At 34.0% G+C, this 20,516-nt stretch overlaps 5 protein-coding genes across 7 annotated transcripts; 1 reads left to right on the forward strand and 4 right to left on the reverse strand.

The window, feature by feature from the left end:
* Nucleotides 1-1,105: 1,105 nt before the first annotated feature.
* LOC138132456 (60S ribosome subunit biogenesis protein NIP7 homolog) lies at nt 1,106-2,087 on the reverse strand. 3 transcript variants are annotated; one of them, XM_069049938.1, is made up of 4 exons: nt 1,978-2,087; nt 1,857-1,924; nt 1,503-1,728; nt 1,106-1,410 (listed from the first exon to the last, which is right to left on the reverse strand). In XM_069049938.1, exons 2-4 carry the CDS (start codon nt 1,910-1,912, stop codon nt 1,150-1,152), a joined length of 543 nt encoding a protein of 180 aa, XP_068906039.1. In that variant the 5' UTR covers nt 1,913-1,924; nt 1,978-2,087; the 3' UTR covers nt 1,106-1,149. The 3 variants fall into 3 exon arrangements, with proteins under 3 accessions (XP_068906039.1, XP_068906041.1, XP_068906038.1); XM_069049940.1 differs by having other exon boundaries at nt 1,988-2,075; XM_069049937.1 differs by having other exon boundaries at nt 1,857-2,065.
* Nucleotides 2,088-3,718: 1,631 nt separating this feature from the next.
* Nucleotides 3,719-5,297, reverse strand: LOC138132453 (RING finger protein 141-like). Its single transcript, XM_069049935.1, has 4 exons — nt 5,029-5,297; nt 4,759-4,980; nt 4,535-4,690; nt 3,719-4,478 (listed from the first exon to the last, which is right to left on the reverse strand). The coding sequence occupies exons 1-4, from the start codon at nt 5,169-5,171 to the stop codon at nt 4,313-4,315; spliced, it is 687 nt and encodes a 228-aa protein (XP_068906036.1). The 5' UTR covers nt 5,172-5,297; the 3' UTR covers nt 3,719-4,312.
* A 62-nt stretch (nt 5,298-5,359) lies between these two features.
* On the reverse strand, nt 5,360-6,365 carry LOC138132457 (small ribosomal subunit protein eS10-like). The gene is made up of 4 exons (XM_069049941.1): nt 6,207-6,365; nt 5,796-5,996; nt 5,505-5,745; nt 5,360-5,450 (listed from the first exon to the last, which is right to left on the reverse strand). Exons 2-4 carry the CDS (start codon nt 5,993-5,995, stop codon nt 5,412-5,414), a joined length of 480 nt encoding a protein of 159 aa, XP_068906042.1. The 5' UTR covers nt 5,996; nt 6,207-6,365; the 3' UTR covers nt 5,360-5,411.
* A 3,228-nt stretch (nt 6,366-9,593) lies between these two features.
* MED7 (mediator complex subunit 7) lies at nt 9,594-10,476 on the forward strand. Its single transcript, XM_069049936.1, has 2 exons — nt 9,594-9,909; nt 9,964-10,476. The coding sequence occupies exons 1-2, from the start codon at nt 9,718-9,720 to the stop codon at nt 10,432-10,434; spliced, it is 663 nt and encodes a 220-aa protein (XP_068906037.1). The 5' UTR covers nt 9,594-9,717; the 3' UTR covers nt 10,435-10,476.
* On the reverse strand, nt 10,455-19,483 carry cass (cassowary). Its single transcript, XM_069049934.1, has 7 exons — nt 19,252-19,483; nt 19,035-19,196; nt 18,661-18,987; nt 18,409-18,609; nt 17,783-18,355; nt 17,572-17,731; nt 10,455-10,859 (listed from the first exon to the last, which is right to left on the reverse strand). The coding sequence occupies exons 1-7, from the start codon at nt 19,321-19,323 to the stop codon at nt 10,780-10,782; spliced, it is 1,575 nt and encodes a 524-aa protein (XP_068906035.1). The 5' UTR covers nt 19,324-19,483; the 3' UTR covers nt 10,455-10,779.
* Nucleotides 19,484-20,516: the final 1,033 nt, after the last annotated feature.

Below are 20,516 nucleotides of genomic sequence, written 5' to 3' on the forward strand. Positions count from 1 at the left end.
GGAATAATATCTTCGACAATTGGAAGGCTGTTCAGAGCCTGATTGTCATGTCGAAAGACCGCGTAAGTCAATGTTCCTCAACTCCTCAGCTTCCTGTACGAAGCAAAAGGAGACACCGGCCAAGTGCCTACTCTAACTACACGAAGGAACACATGACTAGTTACCGCGGACGCCCCAGCTTCTCGAAACCAAAGCGATCGCCCAACCCCATAGCCAACCAAACTTGCCCTGACGGATAAAAACACCTTCCTTGTAGCGGCAGCGGCCGTCCAGGAGCTGGCCACGTCCTTTATCCCGAAGTTAAGAGCGTTTCTCCTGAGGCAATGATAAGAGAAGAAGGAAAAATTATTCCAAGATCCCTCTCCGTGGTGTTCTGGAACGCAAACAGGCTATCGAACAAGATTGAATAACTCAGTCTTCGCTACTTGCCACAGCCTGGACGTCGTCCTCGTGAACGACACCAAACTACGCGAAAACACCGGTATCCCAAACCGCTCTTTTAAAGCGAGAATCAATAATGGTCTGTCCACAATGCACCCGATAAAGGCCGTTGTACCCCGGATCTCCGTTCTTTCTCCACATTTGTACGCGACCCACACCGCGTCAAAATTAGATTTGGAACTACTTCTATGATAACTTCTTTCAATATATCTAAAGCGAAGAAAAATATCAAGAACTCGCTCTATTCACGAGCTCGCAATTGGAGGTTTTACAACTTACAGTTAAATACTTGAAGAGATGCAGCTCATGAAGTCCAAAAATTAAAATTTCCATTGCCAGCAATAAAGAAAACAGATTGCCTTTATCTTAAGTGCGACATACTGTATTTGACTTGTTTAATAAAATTTTAATTAGAAAGTGACAAATCTCAGTATTGACCATGGTCAAATTTAATTATAATTATTAACCTCTAGAGCAAGCAATAGTAAAAAACAATTTCATAGCCCAAAAATTAGTCAATAATGTAGTAAACATATAAAGTAGGTAGTACATATTGACTAAAATTACCCAAAAATATCATTGTTTTAAATAAAAACTTTACATTTAATTTAACCTTCTAGATCATATTCAGCTCATTAGGTTTCACAAGAAAAAAAAATGCATATTAACAATATTATCTGTTTTTTTTTATAAATACATATATATAAACTACAAAAGGTCTTCCTCCGATCTTATATATTCTCCTATATCTGCTTGATGGAAACAAACTGATGTCAAGGGATCAGCATGCTTACACTCTGCAGTTGATCTTGCTGCAACACCAAATCCTAAAGGTAGGTCTGTCATGCTGTACACCAAAACACCTTGATATTTTTCTGTGTTTTCACTAATTCTTCCTAAGCCTGATTTTGAAACATGGTTGCCATATAAAAATTGTTGCTCTGCAGAAGACTTCAACCAAATTTTACACTGAAATAAATTAAAAATCATTTTAATATACATTACTCAGTATTTATATCAAGTGCAAAAAACTTGAACAAAACATTTAATTATTACTTTACCTGTGCATATGGCGCTAAATAATTTAGTGCAGTTATGTGTAAGCGAAATTTGTTTGTTTTTGTAAATTTCCCAAAACAAATTCCTACAGATATTAACTGATTTGATGGCACACTTTCTGCAAGTTTTAAGATTTGTTCTGAGACATAATAAACTCTGTCTCTCTGCTCTCGAAAGCAGTATACTCCATCCGGTCTTTCGATTAAAAGTTTAACATTGGCTCCTATACTGCAATTTCAAAACAAAAGAATAACATGTTAATAATAATTTAACAATAATTATATTATTATCATTAGCCGTTTTGTTTATTAAACACGTGGGAAACATTTTGATTTAGGAAAATTAACTTAACTTACTATTTTGCTAACTTTTCAAACAAGGTTTTCGTTCTCTCCTCGGATAATCTTTTCATTTTAATCAGTTTCTGAAAATAACACCAATTTCACCAAATTTAAGGTAACTAACGATACCTCATACAGCACACCACCTTTGCTATGCCCGCTATGCCACTCTTTTAATTTGAGGTTATTAACTTTCAGCACTGTAAGCACGTGTTTGTGTTGTGAGGGCCACACGTCACAGGTGAGTGTTGTGAGAGAAGCAACAAACAATACAATCGTGAAAGCAGCATAGCATATATCTACATTGAAATGTTGCCTTAATTGTATTCTCTGCCTTGATTGTAGTCGATATTTAGGAAACAAAATGTGCCTTGCATTCCTTGTGAAGTGGGCTTTTAAACGATGTGTCACTTGGCATACCCTTCCATTTGAAAAAAAATGTTAGGGGCGGTTGCGCACTTCCGGGAGGAGATACTTATGCAAAAACCATATGCCCCAAAATGTGGACAAGGAAAAACAAAAATCGACCTGTTTCGGGATTTTTTTACAAAAACCGTCTATGTCCAAGTTATGAATTTTATTGCAGTTAAAGTTTCCACACTGTATATTGTTCAGCTGTTCACACTTTTCGATTTTATTTCTTACGTAGACTTCTTCACAAAATTAACAAATAATAATTCAACTTTTGTCACATATTTTTCAAAACTGATTTTCAGCTTTAACTTTAGATAATAAATATAATATCTCTTATTGCTTTAACGATTGTTTTTAATCTTTTCTCAATAATCAATGGAATGATAAAATTCTCAACTTAACTCTTAAAATAACAAATGTTTCCCTCTACTGAGAACTAAGCTTTTCAATGATGATGCATGGTCTCGTTATTTTCTTTCTCTGACCGGTTTTATCCCATATTTCCAAATAATTTACACAATAAGATAATTTTGAATAACATACGAGTGGTGCGTTCATTTTGAGAAGTTTATTAACGATATTTAGAGGAAAGTTGGCTGCATACAACACCGATCTCTGTAATTGTTGCTTCATTTTATTAATCCGAAATTCTGATTCGGAACTTTTTTAATGTCATTTTTCATAATTGCAGGTCTAAAAACCTATTTAGAGGAAAGTTGGCAACTTCAAACAGTGATCTCCGGAATTGTTGCCTCATTTTTATATGAAATGAACAAGTCGCCGACGAAATTCATAGGTATTTGCAGGTGCAAAAAGCTATTTAAAGGAAAGTTGGCGTCTTAAAACAACGATCTCTGTAATTGTTGCCTCATTTTAATCAGAAATGAGCAAGTTCGAGGACAAAATTTCGATTCGGAATGTTTTTACTGTGATTTTTCATAGTTGCCGGTGTAAAAACCTATTTAGAGAAAAGTTGGCGACTTAAAACAGCGATATCTCTAATTGTTGCCACATTTTAACCTGAAATGAGGAAGTTCGACGACGAAATTCCGATTCGGAACCTTTTTACTGTAATTTTTCATATTTGGATTTGGATTTTCTTCATTTATCACAGGAAACCACCGATCACACCATTCTTTTTCCACCCCATATATATCTGCATTATCTTTTTCTTACTCGAGGCTAAAATGATCCTTAGGAAATTCAGCTGGCTTTTGAAAACTATCAATACGCTGCAATAATAAAAAAATTTGTTGCCTGAACCAAGTACAATTTCTGATGAGATAGAGAAACATGTGTTTTGATGTTTATAATAATCGCAAACAATCTGCACAGGAACTTAACCCCATAAAAGCTCAAACAGTTTCCAGACTATTCATCATACTTACAATAAATATAATTATTGAAGTTATTGATTTTAACTTCCTAAATTTGGGAAAAAGCATTTTTACATAAAAGTACTGCCACAGAAGAGTCATCTATGACGTTAATCTCAGTTACATTGCATAAGTTACTATCACAAAGGTAAAAAACTTATTGGTAGGTATATAAGATAAACAGAATTGCTAAATACGCAGAAGATACCAGTTCCCTTTCAATTTACTTTTCACTTGTATTTTTTTTACCTAAAAATACATAATACATCCATGTATATCTACTGTACCGTTAAACTGAACTATTGACTGGCATAATTTAAAACCACGTTCATTAACGTAAAATAGTAGCTACATAGGAGGTCATTCATGAAACCCAGTAAGACTCGATACGACATTGCAAATTCAGAACCATGACAACTGCAAATTATCTGAGTTTTGTGAATCTACCCCATGGTTGTTAATAATTAATCAAGTCATAATAATCTTCAGTCTTACAGAAATAACTGAAGAATAATAGACCATTAATCAAGGGCAGGACTTCATTTTAAATGTAAATTGAATATAAAAAAATTACATATTTGCCCAAATAGATGTTCTCTAAAAATTCAATTAAATATTTACAACATATTTATCAATTGACATATTACGACTATCAAATATTTTCAATTGATAATAAATAAATTAAGAGGGCACACATTGAGAATCTCTGTCCTCAGCAAGTTCCATTAAATTTGATTTAATTTCTTTGCTGATTTCTTCAGCTTCTGGTACTTCTGATATCACCCATGTATCATCTGGGCTTTCTAATTTTGCACGACATATTGGGCATGTGTCATGGCAAGCGTTCCTTAAAAATAACAATCAAGCAGTTATTAGCCTATTCCTGTCAAATTGGAAAAATACCATTCTTCAATGCATGTTAAACAAAAACTATGCATACACGGCAGTATAACTTCATGTTTTCTTTCTAAACAAATACAACATTCTTTTGTATTATCGACAGAATGTTTATCAATACTGTTAAGTACTTGAGAAACAGTTACTTCTTGGCTGCTTCCACTAAAAGTCACAAAAGATGTAAAACTCAATGTTCCATCAATAAAAAAAAAAATATATATGAATTGTACCTTCGACTTTGTTCCTCTGCTGAAGATTGGCATTTTAATGTTTTAAAAACTTTCAAAAATTCATATAGATTTAGGAGCCTGTATGTGCTTACTTTCTGAGTGCTTGAGTCAATCTTAACACAGGCTATTTGTACTGTAGCCTTCCAAAATACAGTAGAATCTGTGCCCTTTTTTACAGCAAAAATCAATTGTTTACCTTCAGAATCTAACCTTTGCTTTGAGCTGAAAATACATCATCACAAATTAACCAATATTAACCATTTTTCTTACAGCTGATTTAGTTCTCCAAGGATGGTCAAAAACTTCTCATATGTTAGAGTGTGAATTTCTTCAGAAAGTAAGGTAGCAATAGGCTCGTCTGATATAATTTCAGAGAAATAATCTTGAAACTGTGAACTTTGTTGCTGTCCCATTTTTCACGATTTGATCATTTAATAGAAAGTAAACAGTTATTAAATGATTATTGAAATTTGTAAACATTAAATCTTTGTTCAAATGACACTTGACACTGACATGAATGACATGTCAACACAAGTGACAAGTCGACGAGTGGCGCCCTCACTTTGAAATTATAAGGGAAACCAACAATGAAACAAAAAAATTCACATAACCACGGTTTTATTCATTGATTATAGTAATTATAAAAAATTAACTTATTGTGGTGCACTCCTGCCCCTTCCAAAGCCACCTCTCTGTAACACAATCAAATCAGAAACTGCCACAACAAATCCAATCAATGAACTTACAAATTCTAAATCAGCATTACCAGCACCCACATCAGCTTTCTTATCAGCGCCAGGACCACCAGGTACCCTTCTGTATCCTGCACGATCCTCAGAGGGTTTGCCTGAAGCTTCTGTTTTGAAGGCAGCTGGTCGAGCACGAATAGTTTCAGTTCTCGCCTGCCTCTTCAGAGTAGAGGGTACAATTTCAGGAGGCAAGTGCAAAATAGTTCTAAGGTATTCAATACCACCATTTGTCAGATACCTGCAAATCTTACCTTGGTTAATGTTCAAAAACGTAACAAATTTGCTTACCAGTAATAGTGTCTCCATGCAAACTGCTCCTTTACATAACCCTTTGATTTCAGTGATTGCAAAGCTTTGATAACTTGCAAGTTTGGAATACTTTCCAACTCAGGATGTTTGGGTGCGTGTGTATCTTTTTTGGCTACCATAACACCTTCTTTGAAAAGGTATTCGTAGATAGCAATCCGATTCTTCTTGGGCATCAACATCCTAAAACAAATTCGTGTTAAACATCAAATGCTTATGACTGGAATTGAGGTTAGAAAATACAGATCACTAAAACAAATTTTGCGAACAATAAACTAATAACAATCACTCATGTTGTGAACAAAATATCGTAATCGATATTTTACCACGTATTTAAAAAAAATACATATTAGGATGACCAAGATAATTGAAGAAATTTTGAGATTAACTTACTTGTATTGCAGCTAGTACGGCTGTCAAAAATGAAAGAGACGCACAACTGGACACAAGACAAGGACACAACACAAGAAACAACACTACAAATCACCCGTCGTTTTGTATGGGGAGGGGAATAGGCAGTAACGTGGAAATGGAATAGACGGAGAGTAAGATCAGAGAATACATCGCATCACTTAGCGAGAAATAGAGCCATATGCAACTGTTCCAAGGAATTTGCTGCCTAAAGGTGCAAATCCACGATGAGATATTTTCATGCAATTTTGGTCTCATGATACAAAAATTTCACGAACAACTGAATTCAATTGTGGAAACACTCGTGAGAGACATGAAACACTGAAACATATAGCACAAGCCACAAGATATTGTCTCCTGCAAGTTGTTCGTGAAATTTTTGTATCATGAGACCAATATTGCATGAAAATATCTCATCGTGGATTTGCACCTTTACGATTACGATATCTTTTGTTTGTCACCAGAAACCACATAGCCTCCAACCTAACCAAATTTATGGCAGCCTAGTAACGAATATACAGGGTGATTTACGAGGAATAATGAGACCGACGGAATAGAAAATGCAACCCACAATACATTGCAACAAAAAGCCGGACATCGAAGCGGTAAATGACCGGGTTTTTCTCCTGATGAATTGCGGGTTGCATTTTCTATTCCGTCGGGCTCATTATTCCTCGTAAATCATCCTGTACATATATGCCGAGTGACTATAAATGATTGAAAGAAAATAGTGGATTGGCAACACTGATGCAGTTGGTAGTGCAAGTCTTGTCGTGCATTATCTGTCAGTCATTTCTATTTAGGTTAGGTTAAGTCACGAAGTACATTGTCGATTTAGATTTTTTTGACGTTTGTTTCAATTTTAAAAATTACGTGTGTCATGCCAACGATGTCGCCAACTAAAGATTTCAAATGTGTTACCAACATAACAAAATAATTTTCAATCATTTATAGTCACTCGGTATATATATATTCGTAGGAAGAAAATTACAATTAAAATTCGAAATTCATAAAATAATTATGGTAAATTATATGTTTTTAATTTGTTGTAGCCAATTTAGGGCGTCTTCGGTAAGTAGATGTAGTTTGGAGAAACCTTGCTGGAATTTAGTAAGGGGACATTCTTCCACAATGTGTTGGATGGTTTCTTTTTCTGCACCGCATTCACAAGAAGGGTTTTCACGAATGTTCCAGTGAAACAACATATTATTGCATTTGCCATGGCCGGTTCTAAAACGATTTAATTTACACCAGATTTTCCTAGGTAGGTCAAATCCCGGAAGTTGTTTTGTAGGATCCTCAATTAGATTTTTATTGAAAATATCTACGTCTTGCCAGGCTGCTTTCCAATAGGGAGTAATTTATTTTTGACAAGATTATACCGAGTGATTTTAAATGATTGTGCCTTTTTTTCTCAAGTTGGGAACATTTTTCATAAATTATTTTAGCAAACTTGAAGCATACCTTAAGCAACACATTGGCGTACGTACGTCATTTTGATATTTTATGTATTAATAAATTGGTCAAATAGGCGAGGACGCCTGTTTATGTCAACTATCACATTAAAAAGCAGATAAGCATAATAACCATAGTATAACTAGTAGCGACACGAAATGACAGGTCCATAAGAAAAGCATTGGGTCGTTATGAACACGACTAAATGACGGTTTGGGTAGTAAAGTCCTTGAATTTGGTTTGAATTCGTTTGAAATTTGTGGTGGTAGCCCTGAATCACTATGAATTCTCTGATTAATAAATGTATATTCCACTAAAACTTTCTGTTTTCTGAAATATTGCTGATTTTGTATGTATAAGGAGTTGCCTATTCATATCCCACGCTGTTTGAGAAGTGACGGTTTGGGTAGTAAAAGTCAATAAGGGTCACGTTCGCAAATCAAGCTTTCTGTCGCTACTGGTTATACTGTGTAATAACCAACAATAATATTACCAACCTATGAAAAAAAGTCACATTCATTTACCGGGTGATTTTAAATGATTGTGACTTTTATTCTTAAGTTGGGAACATTTTTCATAAATTATTTTGGCAAACTTGATACCTTAATCAACACATTGGCACAGATTACTCATATAAACAGATAGTGCACTCGGACCTGGAATTGTTTCCAGTTTCAGTGCGCAAGTCTCTGTTTTGGTTCGCACGAATTTAAAAATCTGTTTAGTTGGTTTTGTAAATAAATACGATAAAGAAGAATTTTCCCTTAGATTATTCTCTAAAACTGTATGTCCACATGAGAATTTATTATGCATTAAAATATTACAACCGCAACAAATTGCCCAACACTTAAAAACAGAAAGTTATTGAATGTATCGCATTTGTGACTTTGTGAAGCGTTTATTTGAGGTAGTGTAAAAGATAAAACGGCCTAACCCAGAAAATATATTTTAGAAATATACTCTTAATATAATAGTTATAATTGACTATAACATAATATCTTTAGAACCAAAGGCTAATAATAACTTACAATTAATTGGTATAAATAAAACTGTGGTTTAAATTCACTACAACAAAATTTAAACTTACTTCATGCCACAATTAAGTCTGTATGGGTTAGCCCGTTTCCATTTTGATTGTTTTATTTAGAATATTTGATTTGTTTGAATTGTATTCCTTTTTTTATAATTTTTTCTTTCTGAAAAATATATTGCGTTAATATTTTATTCTGCTTTTATTTTCTGTATCATTTTTATGGACATAACATCCATAGAATTGATTAGAATTCTTATTTGCTGAATTTACAATTTTAGAATTCCGCGTCGATCGGATCACATTTTAAATTCGCGCGAACCAAACGAAAGCTACCGCGGCAAGAATCTTGAACCGCTACAATCAATGCATTGCTGGTCAAGTGCACTATCTGGTTATATGAGTGACATTGGCGTACGTACTGTCGCGAGCAATAAATTTTGGTCGTCAATGTCATTTCAAAATTTGGTTAGATTGTCACAAATTTAAAAATTTCCCGTGCCTGATTATGCCCATGTCATCAAAGTGTCAAAAAATGAGAAAAAAATGACAATGAATGTCATAGAACATGATGATAGGTTATGATATTTACGACTGTTTTACAATGGAGCATCTCCGATTGCGTCTAAGAATGACCTTGACGACCAAAATTTATTGCTCGCAACTGTACGTCATTTTGACATTTTATGTATTAATAAATTGTGTCAAATAGGCGAGGACGCCTATCTTTATGCAACTATCACATTAAAAAGCAGAACAACCAACAATAATATTACCAACCTATGAAAAAAAGTCACAATCATTTAAAATCACACGGTATATGATCTTAAAACTGCGGGATCTTTGAATTTATGATGCCTCGGTTTAAATCCAGTTTGACAGTTTGCGCCATACTGGTACCAATACTACCATGCTGAAGAGAAAAAAAGTCCCCATACAGATTGTATGTATTATTTAAGGTTGAAGTTTTGTTGAAAGTGGCTTTAATTTTTGAGTGTACAATATACGATGGCTTCGTCGGAAGCAATACAAGTGAGTTCGTTACCCTTGCCGCCAATGCAATACATAAATCACTACACGGATGAAATGATTCGGCGAGGGAGGGCCCCCAGGCCTCCACCCCCAATTCAGGACACTTATCACATGTTTGGTAATGCATTTAACACTGAAGAAAGCATAATTAGACCTTTAGAAAGTCAGGTTTGTAGTGTTCTCATCATTAATTATAAATATTTGAATTAATTTTATTTGCAGGGAATTAAACGATTATATCCACTTCATTTTGATAGACGAAGAGAGCTGAAAAAATTGAATCAGTCTTTGTTAGCAAATTTCTTGGATCTGCTAGACTTACTTGTTAATTGTCCAGATTCTCCAAGAAGGGCAGAAAAAGTAGAAGATTTAAGTTTGTTATTTATCCACATTCATCATTTACTGAATGAATTTCGACCACATCAAGCTAGAGAAACTTTAAGAGTTATGATGGAATTGCAGAGAAGACAAAGAATAGAAACTGCAAACAGGTTTCAAAAACACCTAGATAAAGTGATGGAAATACTCCAACAAGCTATACAAAATTTGCCTGAACCTATGGAAGTTGATTCCAAGTTATTGGTGGAGACTGATCTTTTAGTAAGTCAAGAAAAAGCATCAAAAGAAGAGGTTAAATCTGATCCATGTTATATTTTAGATAGAATAATGTGTAAAATTGTTGATAATATGTAATTTCACAAAAAAAAAAAATATATCTCAAACTGTTTTAATTTATTAAGATATTATGAAACAAATCAATTATATTTTAATCTATATACGAAAAAAAAAAAAAAACAAATCCAGCACAATTCAATAATAAAACTAAAGGTTTATTACTTAATTATAGCCAAATTAGTAAAAATCTTAGCTCAATGATATTTACAAATCGACTGTGCCAATGTTTACAAAAATACTTATAGATGCGCTAAAAAATATTTGAACATTTTGAATAAATTTGGTTTATGATGGCCAATTTGAAATACTGCTTCTTATGAAACAAATATCACTTTTTTCGGTACCACTACACTTAAAAAAAAGTTAATTTCTCCAGTTTCGTCCGGCGCCTCTTCCTCTTGCACCTCGACCCCTAGGGCGATTACTTCTTGAACTGCCTCGATCTAAAAATATTCATAATTAAGTCTTGAGTATCATTGATTAAAAACAGTAAAATTGCTGAAGTCTTTCTAACGTGTAATAAAATACCAAACAGTTAATTAATATAATCTGTTTCAAAATCAAAAATCCACCAACATTGCATTCAACCGACAACGTCGCCAACTTTTGTTTTTAGTGTGTTTGCAAGTGTCAGAAAAAAGTGGGGTTATGAAAGAAAAATGTTGGACAGTCGTTTTGGTCGTAGTTCACCATGTTTTACTTATTCTCATTTTATTTTTCACTCGAAACGTGTGATAAGGTAGCTACCACCTTTTTGTAAATAATAATTATTTTGTGTTAGGTAAATAAACTCAACAGTTCGATGTCAAATTTTGGCGGAATGTTGGGCCAACCCAAAAAAATTAAACTTATTCTAGGGATTTCTTTGTTTCTGCCAACATAATTCAACAGATGGTGGATTTTTGATTTTGAAACAGATTATATGTGAGTTTACATCTATACTTCATCTTACTATAGTGGATGATAAAATCCGCCCTAAATTAGGCCCATTTGTCTTGTAACTTCAAGTGTTGTACAGTAAATTAATTTTTGTAATGACAAAGCTGGAATTTTTTTTTTAATTTGTTTACAAAATAAAAAAAATTGGACAGTTGGCAACGATTTAAATTGTCATATTGTCGCTGCCATAATGAATGAATTTCCAAAACGGAGTAAAGCACCAATAAGCAAGCAGACGTGTGTAATATTAAATTATTTAAAACCTAATCAGTAATCACCATTCCAAATGAAGTATCAGCTCTATCAATGAAGGAATGTGCTGTAGTATTATTAGTGAAGTCTTGCCAGTGACAATGGGTGACAACATCCTTTGAATATCCCGTTTACCAGAAAATCGGAAAGCGGTAAATAAACATCAATTTACAAAACCTCATAAAACACTTCTGCTAAAACTCGATCACATTGCTTTTGAAGGGAAAATTGCTAAACTGAATCTTCGAATTTCTAACAAATGAATTGGTCAACGGTACTCCAAAAATCACACGAGTGGAGTTTCACAGGAACAGTGCTAAGCTCACTACAACTTTTGATGTACAGAACCATTCTTGAACAAATACAAAATTCAACAATTCTTTTCCTGATTAAAAAAAAAATTAAACAATTTCAAGAGAAAATCTTCAAAAGACCTTGATGGAGTAACTAATTTCTCAAAACAGTGGTTACTGAACTTAAACGCTGATGAGTCTGTGGTTTTACGTATTGTTGATGACAATCCACAAAAACAGTATTATATTGGGGATACCCAACTAAAATCAGTAACCTCCCGTAACGACTTGGAAAAACAATTTCAAATTATCTATAGGCCGTGTCAAACCCAAATAACCGCCACCTGTTGAATTCGGTTGGTGAAAACGAAATTACACTAAATGTATAATGGCAATTTTGATATTATATAGTAGGATGCTAGACCAATCAACCGTTGGTTGATTTTCTGGGTAGAATGCAGTGTTGGTGGTTATTTGGATTTGGCAAAGACTATAAATGGACTTGCCAATGTTTAAATATTGCCAACCGAGGGAATTATTTGCTTTACTTGATAAAAATGTATAAGCTGTTCACGTTGGAATGAACATCAGTTGTGCAAATCGCACACATTTGGAATTAGTGTAGTTAATTTCAAAATTATCGAGTACACCTCAAAAATTAGGAAGTCGATTTATTACAGTTTTTTCCACATGTAAAGATGCTTTTTTGAAATTAGAATGTCATATTTTTTATATAGGTTAGGTAAATTTGACAACATAAAATCTCGTTGATATTTTAGAACACCATAATAGTGTCTGTTTTATCCTCTGCACGATGTTATAATAGTGGGCTACCCTCCGGATCGACCACCCTTCTTCTAATTTGGAAAAAATGAGCACTTTCGCGTTTTCCGTTAGATTTGATATTTTGTTTGTCAAAATTGACATTGATCATTGACAAAAAATGTAAGTGCATTTTACACTGTAGAAAATTAGGTGTACTCTATAATCTAAATCTAAAGTTTAAACTTTTATATAGGTACACTATTTGGAATTAACTTTCATATGAGTTGTCATAGTAACAGGTCAGTCATTTGCACCACTGATGTTCATTCCAACGTGAACAGATATTACTTGAAGCAATAATACCAGAAATGCTGACAAAAATATTTTTTAAAAACCCTGTAAAGGCCAATTATAGAACATAAGCGGTTATCTGGCCACCTTACTTTAAATAACGACGTTAACATTACTAAAAAGTTCCTATTTATAAGAGCACCAAAATTTCTAGCGAAATACAAATATGATGTATTAAAGTATTACCAAAGCCGACTGTCAATGTTTCAATTAACATCTATGCAATTTATTTTGCTGTGGAATCCAAACAACTTCGAGACCACCTATTGAAACTGATGGACAACTAAAAACAAATTCAAGAAAGAACTTTTTCATCAATAATACTGTCCAAGTGTCCACTGGTGAAACATTCTATAGTTTGTCCAGCGAGAGATTGGTTGACATAAAAATCACTAAATTCTACGTAGAGAAAGTATCGGTTTTTTTTTTAATTACACCTTACAGTAGGCGTTGAAGTGTTGATTGTGAACGCACTCTACTGGTTAGGGATCACGGATCACCTGTTTGAATCTTAGGTTTTAAGCTTGTTATACAATAGAGTTTTCGCGTTATGTTCCGTTAAAATAACCGGTACGCTATTCGCGAGCAATTACCGTAATCGCTTATTGTAATAATCACGACCTGCTAGATAGTCAGAGTGTCTATAGCGGCCTGGGCGTAGACCGAAAAATCCTATGTTCTCATGATTCTGACGTTTAGGGTTGATTTCGGGGGTTGCTGTTAGCAACTAACTGTCATGCTATCACATCGTCATGTGCCTCGTGACAATTTTGACATGCAGTCCACACACATGTATCTGCATGATGCATGCAGTCATGCATAGTTGTCCAGTGATAAATGATAGGTACATTACTTTAATTGTAATTACAGTTTGGATATTCTAAATAGCAAAAGCAAAATGTTGCGCACTGGTTCGGTTGTGGGGGAGGGACAAAGTTTCGGCGCCGCGTTTTTTGAAAATATCTCGGTCAGTGGCGTGTGCAAATTCACAGAATAATAATTTGCCCAAAATGATATTATATTCAAAACTGTACAAAACGTAAAATATCCTTTCCACTTATTTCCACCAAGAATGGCGCGGATTAATTAAGCAAATATAGGTAATTGTTTTGTTGTGGACCCATCTTTATCTGAAATGACCCGCTTAGGAAATAATGTAGGTACTGCAAATCCAAGAATCAGATTATAATTTTGATATTAATCTAGAAATAGGTTTACAACATTACAACTAACGAAATTTGTTGTTGCTGCATTTACCGCAATATCAGTTCTAATATGATAAAAAAAGCCAGTTCATAAACACTAACAGCAAAATGCTAAAAACCAGAAACACCACACAGAACTAGCATCAACAAAATCAATAAAATTGTTTTTATTAAAGCTACTTTTAAGCTGCGACACTCTTTGAGTCTTTGACACTGCATTTTGACAACTTCACTGAATTCATTACATTTGTTTATGAGGTTATGATTATTTAGTGACATTCCCCCCTAAAGTGGCGCCGTGGAGATCACAGTCACTAAAGCTTCGCCCAGGCAGATGTATAGTGAAATATGTCAATCAAGACGGCGGTGGTAATAATGAATCGGTTACGCTATTGCCTAGCAACACCGGCGTTAGCGTACACGGTTATCTGAAACACGTAACGCGAAATAGTATATTATGATACAAGTCTTATAAGAAACATTTTATCGCAGGCACGGGTTTAGAGCACGACGAGCGTAACGAGGAGTGCCCTAATGGAGTAAGTGCGATCAAATGGCTTATAAACGAGATGTCATACAGTATTTTTCTACTTTGCCACTTTTTCAATGAAAAAAAAATAATTTAAAACCGTTAAAGTTGAAGGATTCCACCCAAGGTCACGTCTACGGTCTGCCGCGACACCACAGTATCCGTCAACATTAAAAAATTAAATTTCACTGTTTTTAGTATTATTATTATATCACGCCATTTCCTATTACGATACGCAAAACAGTATCGTAATAGCATCAGTACGAACGCAAAGTAGAAAAACTCTCTAATGAGTTTGCATAAAACATAAGGCACAACTCATAAAGAATAATGACAAAACGTAAAATTTCAGCTCGTATTATCGTATGTAATATTACACAATGAGCATAACGCATAACCATAAAGTTGAAAACTTCCGTACGGTTGGATTCTTATGCACAGTTGCTTATGGTCAAAGGCCAACCAATCAAAATCGATCTTGACTTGCCTTGCGGAATTGCGCGTTTACTTCAGGTTTACCTCGTGGTACTCGTGGTACTATTGACAAGTAGCATCCACAACCTAAAAAGCGTACTTTTATTTTTGGAGGACCTTTTCTTCTTTAATTGCAACAAGGTCAGTGTCTGTAACACAACAGTGCACATAACCTACAAAATTTGCAATACCTGATTGGTTAACAATAAACATATACGACGTCTATGTGTCACGTACTGAATCGGTTTTTATGTCTTATGTCTATGCATTATGCCCTACGTTTTATGCAACTCATTGTGTAACAAGCAGACAAGCTTTACACGAATGGTGCGTTCACAATCGACTGTTTAACTTCAAAAATTTGTGTAGTGTAACTGGGACGTATTTTTCTCAGATTACAATTTGATTTGACTTGACGATTGATCTGCAAAAAGTTAGGTTGTATTTTTTTTACTTGTCACCTTGTCACTGTCACTGTTCAATTAAATGATTGTGAGTTTTTGAAAACTGTCGGTAAACTGTTCATTTGTATTTGGTTCTCTAAAGTAGGAAAATGAACATCGATTTGCGATTGTAAATTAAAACATTTTATTCTCAAATTTATACCCATGAATAAACTAAAATAAATGCCAACAGATTTTTTTTTAATTTTTGACACGTTTGTTTCCTAAGAGACGGATTTCGCAAAAATATTGAATTACAGAATCGAAATTTACTTTGTCCTATTTTATTTTGGTCAACGACTGTACATCATAAAAATCAAGAGCACTGAATTTTCCTATTTTTAAAAGATGTACTATTCCGAACACGGAATCTTGGCCATAACTGACATTTAACTGACAAATATGTGTGAACTGGCCTTTATTGAATATAACCCAACTTTTGACTCGATAATGCCATTTCCTTGCTTTTTTTGATGTCAGAATAAAAACTTCAATGTGATTTTTAATAATTGTCATTTATTAATGACGCTAATGATTGGTTTACATCATTTTTTTTAGAAATGGCAAAACAATGTTGACCAAGATTCCGTGTCCGGAATAGTTTTTCTGACTTTTAAGGGCATGCTTTTTCAAATAGGTTATGTCTGACACAAGAAATGAAAAGTTTTGACATTTTGCTTGTCTCGGTAACATCAAAATTGCAATTTTTTTGCAATCGACTGTACAACTAATTATTTTAAAAATCGATACGAACTTTTGTCATAATATTTGTTTCCAATTACTTTCTTGATTAGTTAAATTCACTAATTTATTTATTACGAATATTTATTTGGTTCTTATTATAACGGGTATTTTTTTAAATTTGGCGTCGAAGTAGGCGTGGGAACTGTCGATTGTGAACGCACTATACAGGTTACGGATCACTGATCAGCTGTTTAAATCTTAGGCTTTTACAGGAATGGTGCGCTCTCAATCGACTCTCCAACGCCTACTTCGACGCCAAATTTAAAAAAACATCCTTTACAGTGTGGAAACTTTAACTGGAATAAAATTCATAACTTGGACATGGGCGATTTTTGTAAAAAATCCCGAAACAGGTCGATTTTTGCTTTTCCTTGCCTACATTTTGGTGCATATGGTTTTTGCATATCTCCTCCCGGAAGTGCGCAACCACTCCTAACTTTTTTTTCAAATGTAAGGGTATACCAAGTGACACCTCGTTTGAAAGGCCACTTCGCAAGGAATAGGTACAATGCACTAAATGTTTCCTGAATATTTTCAAAGCCTACGTGCTAAAAAATAAAAACCAATTTTACAAGTTGAATTCTATTTAATGCAACGAATGTTCAAAATGGGCACCGTTTCTTTCTTGGCAAATTGCAAATCGATAGTAACATGCATCCCTTACGTTTTGTAAGGTGAGATTTGCCTAATTTCATGCCTAATACGTTGCTTAGGGTTATCAATACTGTTCAGTTTTAGGCATGAAATGCGACAAATCGGACCGGAAATGTTACAAAACGTAAGGAATGCATGTTACTACCGATTTGCAATTTGCTAAGAAAGAAACGATGTCCATTTTGAACATTTGTTAGTCTTCAACTTATAAAATGGGTTTTTATTTTTTAGCACGTAGGCTTTGAAAATATTCAATGTCCAAGTTATGAATTTTATTCCAGTTAAAGTTTCCATACTGTATACAGAATGTCCCCGAAAATACGTGATTTTATTAGGCAATTTTGTAGCCTATTCACAACCATTTAATTTGGTGTATAGATAATTAAAATCCTCCGATAAATAAGGCAGCTATGGACTCGTCTTTTTTGGGGGACATCTGTATAAAAGTGCAATGTGGTTTCTGCCTGCTCATCAATTAATTAATACACAAAGAAATGAAGACTCACCATAATTTTGAAAATTATTGCTAAACTTCCCACTGGGTGGTGTGTACAATTTAACGTTATCTCCAGAACGATTGGGTCGAATCTGTTTTGATGTTGTTGACCCATTATCGAAAGTTATAGGGACATGTCGTTTTTGTCCACTTGAACCCGCTGGTTTCTTCTACAATGAGACAATTAGGGCTTGTTACACAATATAAAATATCTTTATTACCAATTCCTTTTCAATTGTCTCCTGTTTGAAGGACAAAGTAACGTTACATTTGTACATTGGTGGCTGATAAAAAAGATCCTTAATCAGCACATTAATATTATTCAATAATGATGGAGCTATTTTTGCCTTAGCCATGTTGACTGAACTTAAACCTTCAATCGACTTAGTCTGGATAACTTTGTTACACCCTTGAACACCCCGAGAGAAATAGACCAATCGAGCTCTAAAATCCTTTAATATTTGTGGATCATGGGTAAGAAAATCTGGACACTGACGCGCCAAACGATGAAAAGTAAACAAAAGACACTCTACATAGGAAAATTCTAGATTTGGCATTTTATATACGTCTGCATTTTCAGGTGGTGCTGGCATGTACACTTTAATCTTATCAAAAATTTGAACTACATGTAATGAAGGATTTTCAAATTTCCCGCAATATATACTCATTTCTGCTAAATGTCTTAAAAGTTGAAGCTGAAACAATTTGCCTTGTTCTAGAGTAACTATTTTATCCCACTGGGGAAGGATTTGGTCACAATAGTAAGCCACAAACTTTGTGGATTCATTCTTTGCCTGAAAAACATAAATCACTTTAAATTTAAAAAAATGAACAGAAGATGACTTACTGAAAATAAAGGCAATGCATGGGTAGTACAAATAATAACACGGTCAACAGTACAATCTTCTAATGGATCAAATTCCCCATCCAATTCCATGATTTCTGAAATAAAGTCGAGGAGTTCTTGCTGGCCTACTGCTGTTTTACCATATTTTGAATGTTTCAAACAAGTTATAATAATAACAATTTCATCTGAACTAATTTCATCCTAAAATTAAAATATTGCAAAAAATCTTGATTAAATGTCTTTTCTTACAACCTGTAGAAGCTTTTTAGATTCTTCTACAACAATATTTTCAATTTCAGTTGGCTGGCTATCTATAGGTTTGATGAATTTATTATGTATTAATTGCAGACACTTTACCCTAGCTGCAGCATTATTTAAAGATCGAATATGATTATACATGGTCTTAAGTACATTTACAGAATCTTCTTTCCATAACTGTAAGAGGCACCATGAAGCAGTGGTGTAATCACGCTGTTCTTCCAGTTGCATCATTTGGGCAAGAATGTCAGTCACTTTAGTTAAATGTTCTTTAACATCTTTACATATTGAGACTAAATACCGCATAGCACAAGCTCGAATCTGTAAATGAAACGTTATCATGGAAACATGCACAATAAACTTATTACTTTAGTTTCTTCATCTTCACACAAGTCTAACAGCGCATTTAACGCTTTGTCTTGCAATGAAGGAAAGTATTTAAAAAACTTGGAAAGGATCTGTGCAGCTAACATTTTTTCATTTTCATTGCCCTTAATACCATCAATGGATTCAACGTACTCGTTCAAATGCTAAAATAATAATTACAACATACTTAAAATTATAAATGTAAACTGTTGTACTAACCTGGGAGACCTTATCCTTTGCGTCTGACAAAATATTGTATTTTTCGTACAACTTCTCCAGCTTGTCACTCATCTTGTTTCAGTTTATAATATATTTGTTAATCAAACTTTAAAACAAAACATTAAATGACTCCTTAATATTTTCATGCAGTCGATTTACACAAACTTGATCACCAACCGGTCACCTATTTAGCGTGCCCAACATCCATTTTGAATTATTGTCGGTAATATAGGAAATTTAACATTATAAAACTCGTGATAAAACAGATTGTCTTCTTGAATTTTGTTTTTTGTTTATCTATCGTTTGGTAGATGTCACAGCTATACAGAACGTGACGTGTGTTACGGCGACTTGATATATTAACTTAGTGGCGGCAAGTGTGTGCCAAATTTAACATTCAAATTACCAATTAAAAAATTGATCAAATTAAAAAGTACTTTCTATGTAGTACTTTCTGTACATATGGTTAGCAGCTTTAATCTTTATTCGCAAGGATAGGTATGCAACTAATTTGCATACAGTGAGCCAAAAGTTTCGAATAATGGATATATTTTCTTTCTCGTTAAACTTTTCAAAAAGAATTAGGACAATTCGTTTTATTTTTTAAAGCAAACTTTCTTCAAATATTCTCATTTTTCAATTAAATTTTTTGCAGATTTGGATTCTGTCAGAAAAAAATTGAAATTTTTTCAGTGTGAAATTTCTTACGATAGCTCGGTTAAAATTATTTTCAAAATTCAATGACATTTTTTAAAATTATTTGGCAGGCATTGTCAAGTAGACAATTAATTGACAAATGGACAAAATCAAATTTACATTAGGAAAATGTTCGTTTCCCGTTTTTTTTGCAACCACCTATAGGTACTACGGCGGACAATAAATTTAGGCCGGCCTGTCATTGGCTTGACATCAAAATGTGAAGCTGGCATTATGTTCAACTAACCCCATTTTCGATTTTTGTCATTCTTGTCATCGTGACAGCGATAATCAAAATTAAAATTGGGAAAAGAAGCGTGCACCAGAGAGAAGTGCTACTACAAATCAGTTATGCTAGTGCGTCATGATCTGTAAGTTACGAAAAGGGCGAAGGAATCGCCAAACAGCTTGAAAACCTTCAGTTTGACAAACTGACACATCAGTCATAATGCCAATAAATGGTCGCTTGCATTGACTTTTTTGAAATATCAGAAATTTGCCGGCCTAAATTTATTGTCCGCCATAGTATCTAGGACTAATGCATGAGATTTTGTCTGATGTCCTGAAAT

The sequence above is a fragment of the Tenebrio molitor genome, chromosome 6 (assembly GCF_963966145.1).
Source record: "Tenebrio molitor chromosome 6, icTenMoli1.1, whole genome shotgun sequence".
Taxonomy (NCBI): Eukaryota; Metazoa; Arthropoda; class Insecta; order Coleoptera; family Tenebrionidae; genus Tenebrio; species Tenebrio molitor.

Excerpts from the sequence above, each read along its gene's own strand:
- LOC138132453 (XM_069049935.1), bottom strand. The coding sequence starts at position 5,171 with ATGGGACAGCAACAAAGTTCACAGTTTCAAGATTATTTCTCTGAAATT. Across the intron at positions 4,981-5,028 it reads CTTGGAGAACTAAATCAGCT|CTCAAAGCAAAGGTTAGATT; the intron begins GTAAGAAAAATG and ends ATGTATTTTCAG. Across the intron at positions 4,691-4,758 it reads GCAGAGGAACAAAGTCGAAG|TGGAAGCAGCCAAGAAGTAA; the intron begins GTACAATTCATA and ends TGTGACTTTTAG.
- LOC138132456 (XM_069049938.1), bottom strand. The coding sequence starts at position 1,912 with ATGAAAAGATTATCCGAGGAGAGAACGAAAACCTTGTTTGAAAAGTTA. Across the intron at positions 1,729-1,856 it reads TTTGAAAAGTTAGCAAAATA|TATAGGAGCCAATGTTAAAC; the intron begins GTAAGTTAAGTT and ends TTGAAATTGCAG. Across the intron at positions 1,411-1,502 it reads ATTTAGCGCCATATGCACAG|TGTAAAATTTGGTTGAAGTC; the intron begins GTAAAGTAATAA and ends AATTTATTTCAG.
- cass (XM_069049934.1), bottom strand. The coding sequence starts at position 19,323 with ATGAGTGACAAGCTGGAGAAGTTGTACGAAAAATACAATATTTTGTCA. Across the intron at positions 18,988-19,034 it reads GTGAAGATGAAGAAACTAAA|ATTCGAGCTTGTGCTATGCG; the intron begins GTAATAAGTTTA and ends TTTCATTTACAG. Across the intron at positions 10,860-17,571 it reads CAATAATTTTCAAAATTATG|ATCGAGGCAGTTCAAGAAGT; the intron begins GTGAGTCTTCAT and ends GAATATTTTTAG.
- LOC138132457 (XM_069049941.1), bottom strand. The coding sequence starts at position 5,995 with ATGTTGATGCCCAAGAAGAATCGGATTGCTATCTACGAATACCTTTTC. Across the intron at positions 5,746-5,795 it reads GCATGGAGACACTATTACTG|GTATCTGACAAATGGTGGTA; the intron begins GTAAGCAAATTT and ends TAAGATTTGCAG. Across the intron at positions 5,451-5,504 it reads GTAATGCTGATTTAGAATTT|AGAGGTGGCTTTGGAAGGGG; the intron begins GTAAGTTCATTG and ends ATTGTGTTACAG.
- MED7 (XM_069049936.1), top strand. The coding sequence starts at position 9,718 with ATGGCTTCGTCGGAAGCAATACAAGTGAGTTCGTTACCCTTGCCGCCA. Across the intron at positions 9,910-9,963 it reads TTAGACCTTTAGAAAGTCAG|GGAATTAAACGATTATATCC; the intron begins GTTTGTAGTGTT and ends TTTTATTTGCAG.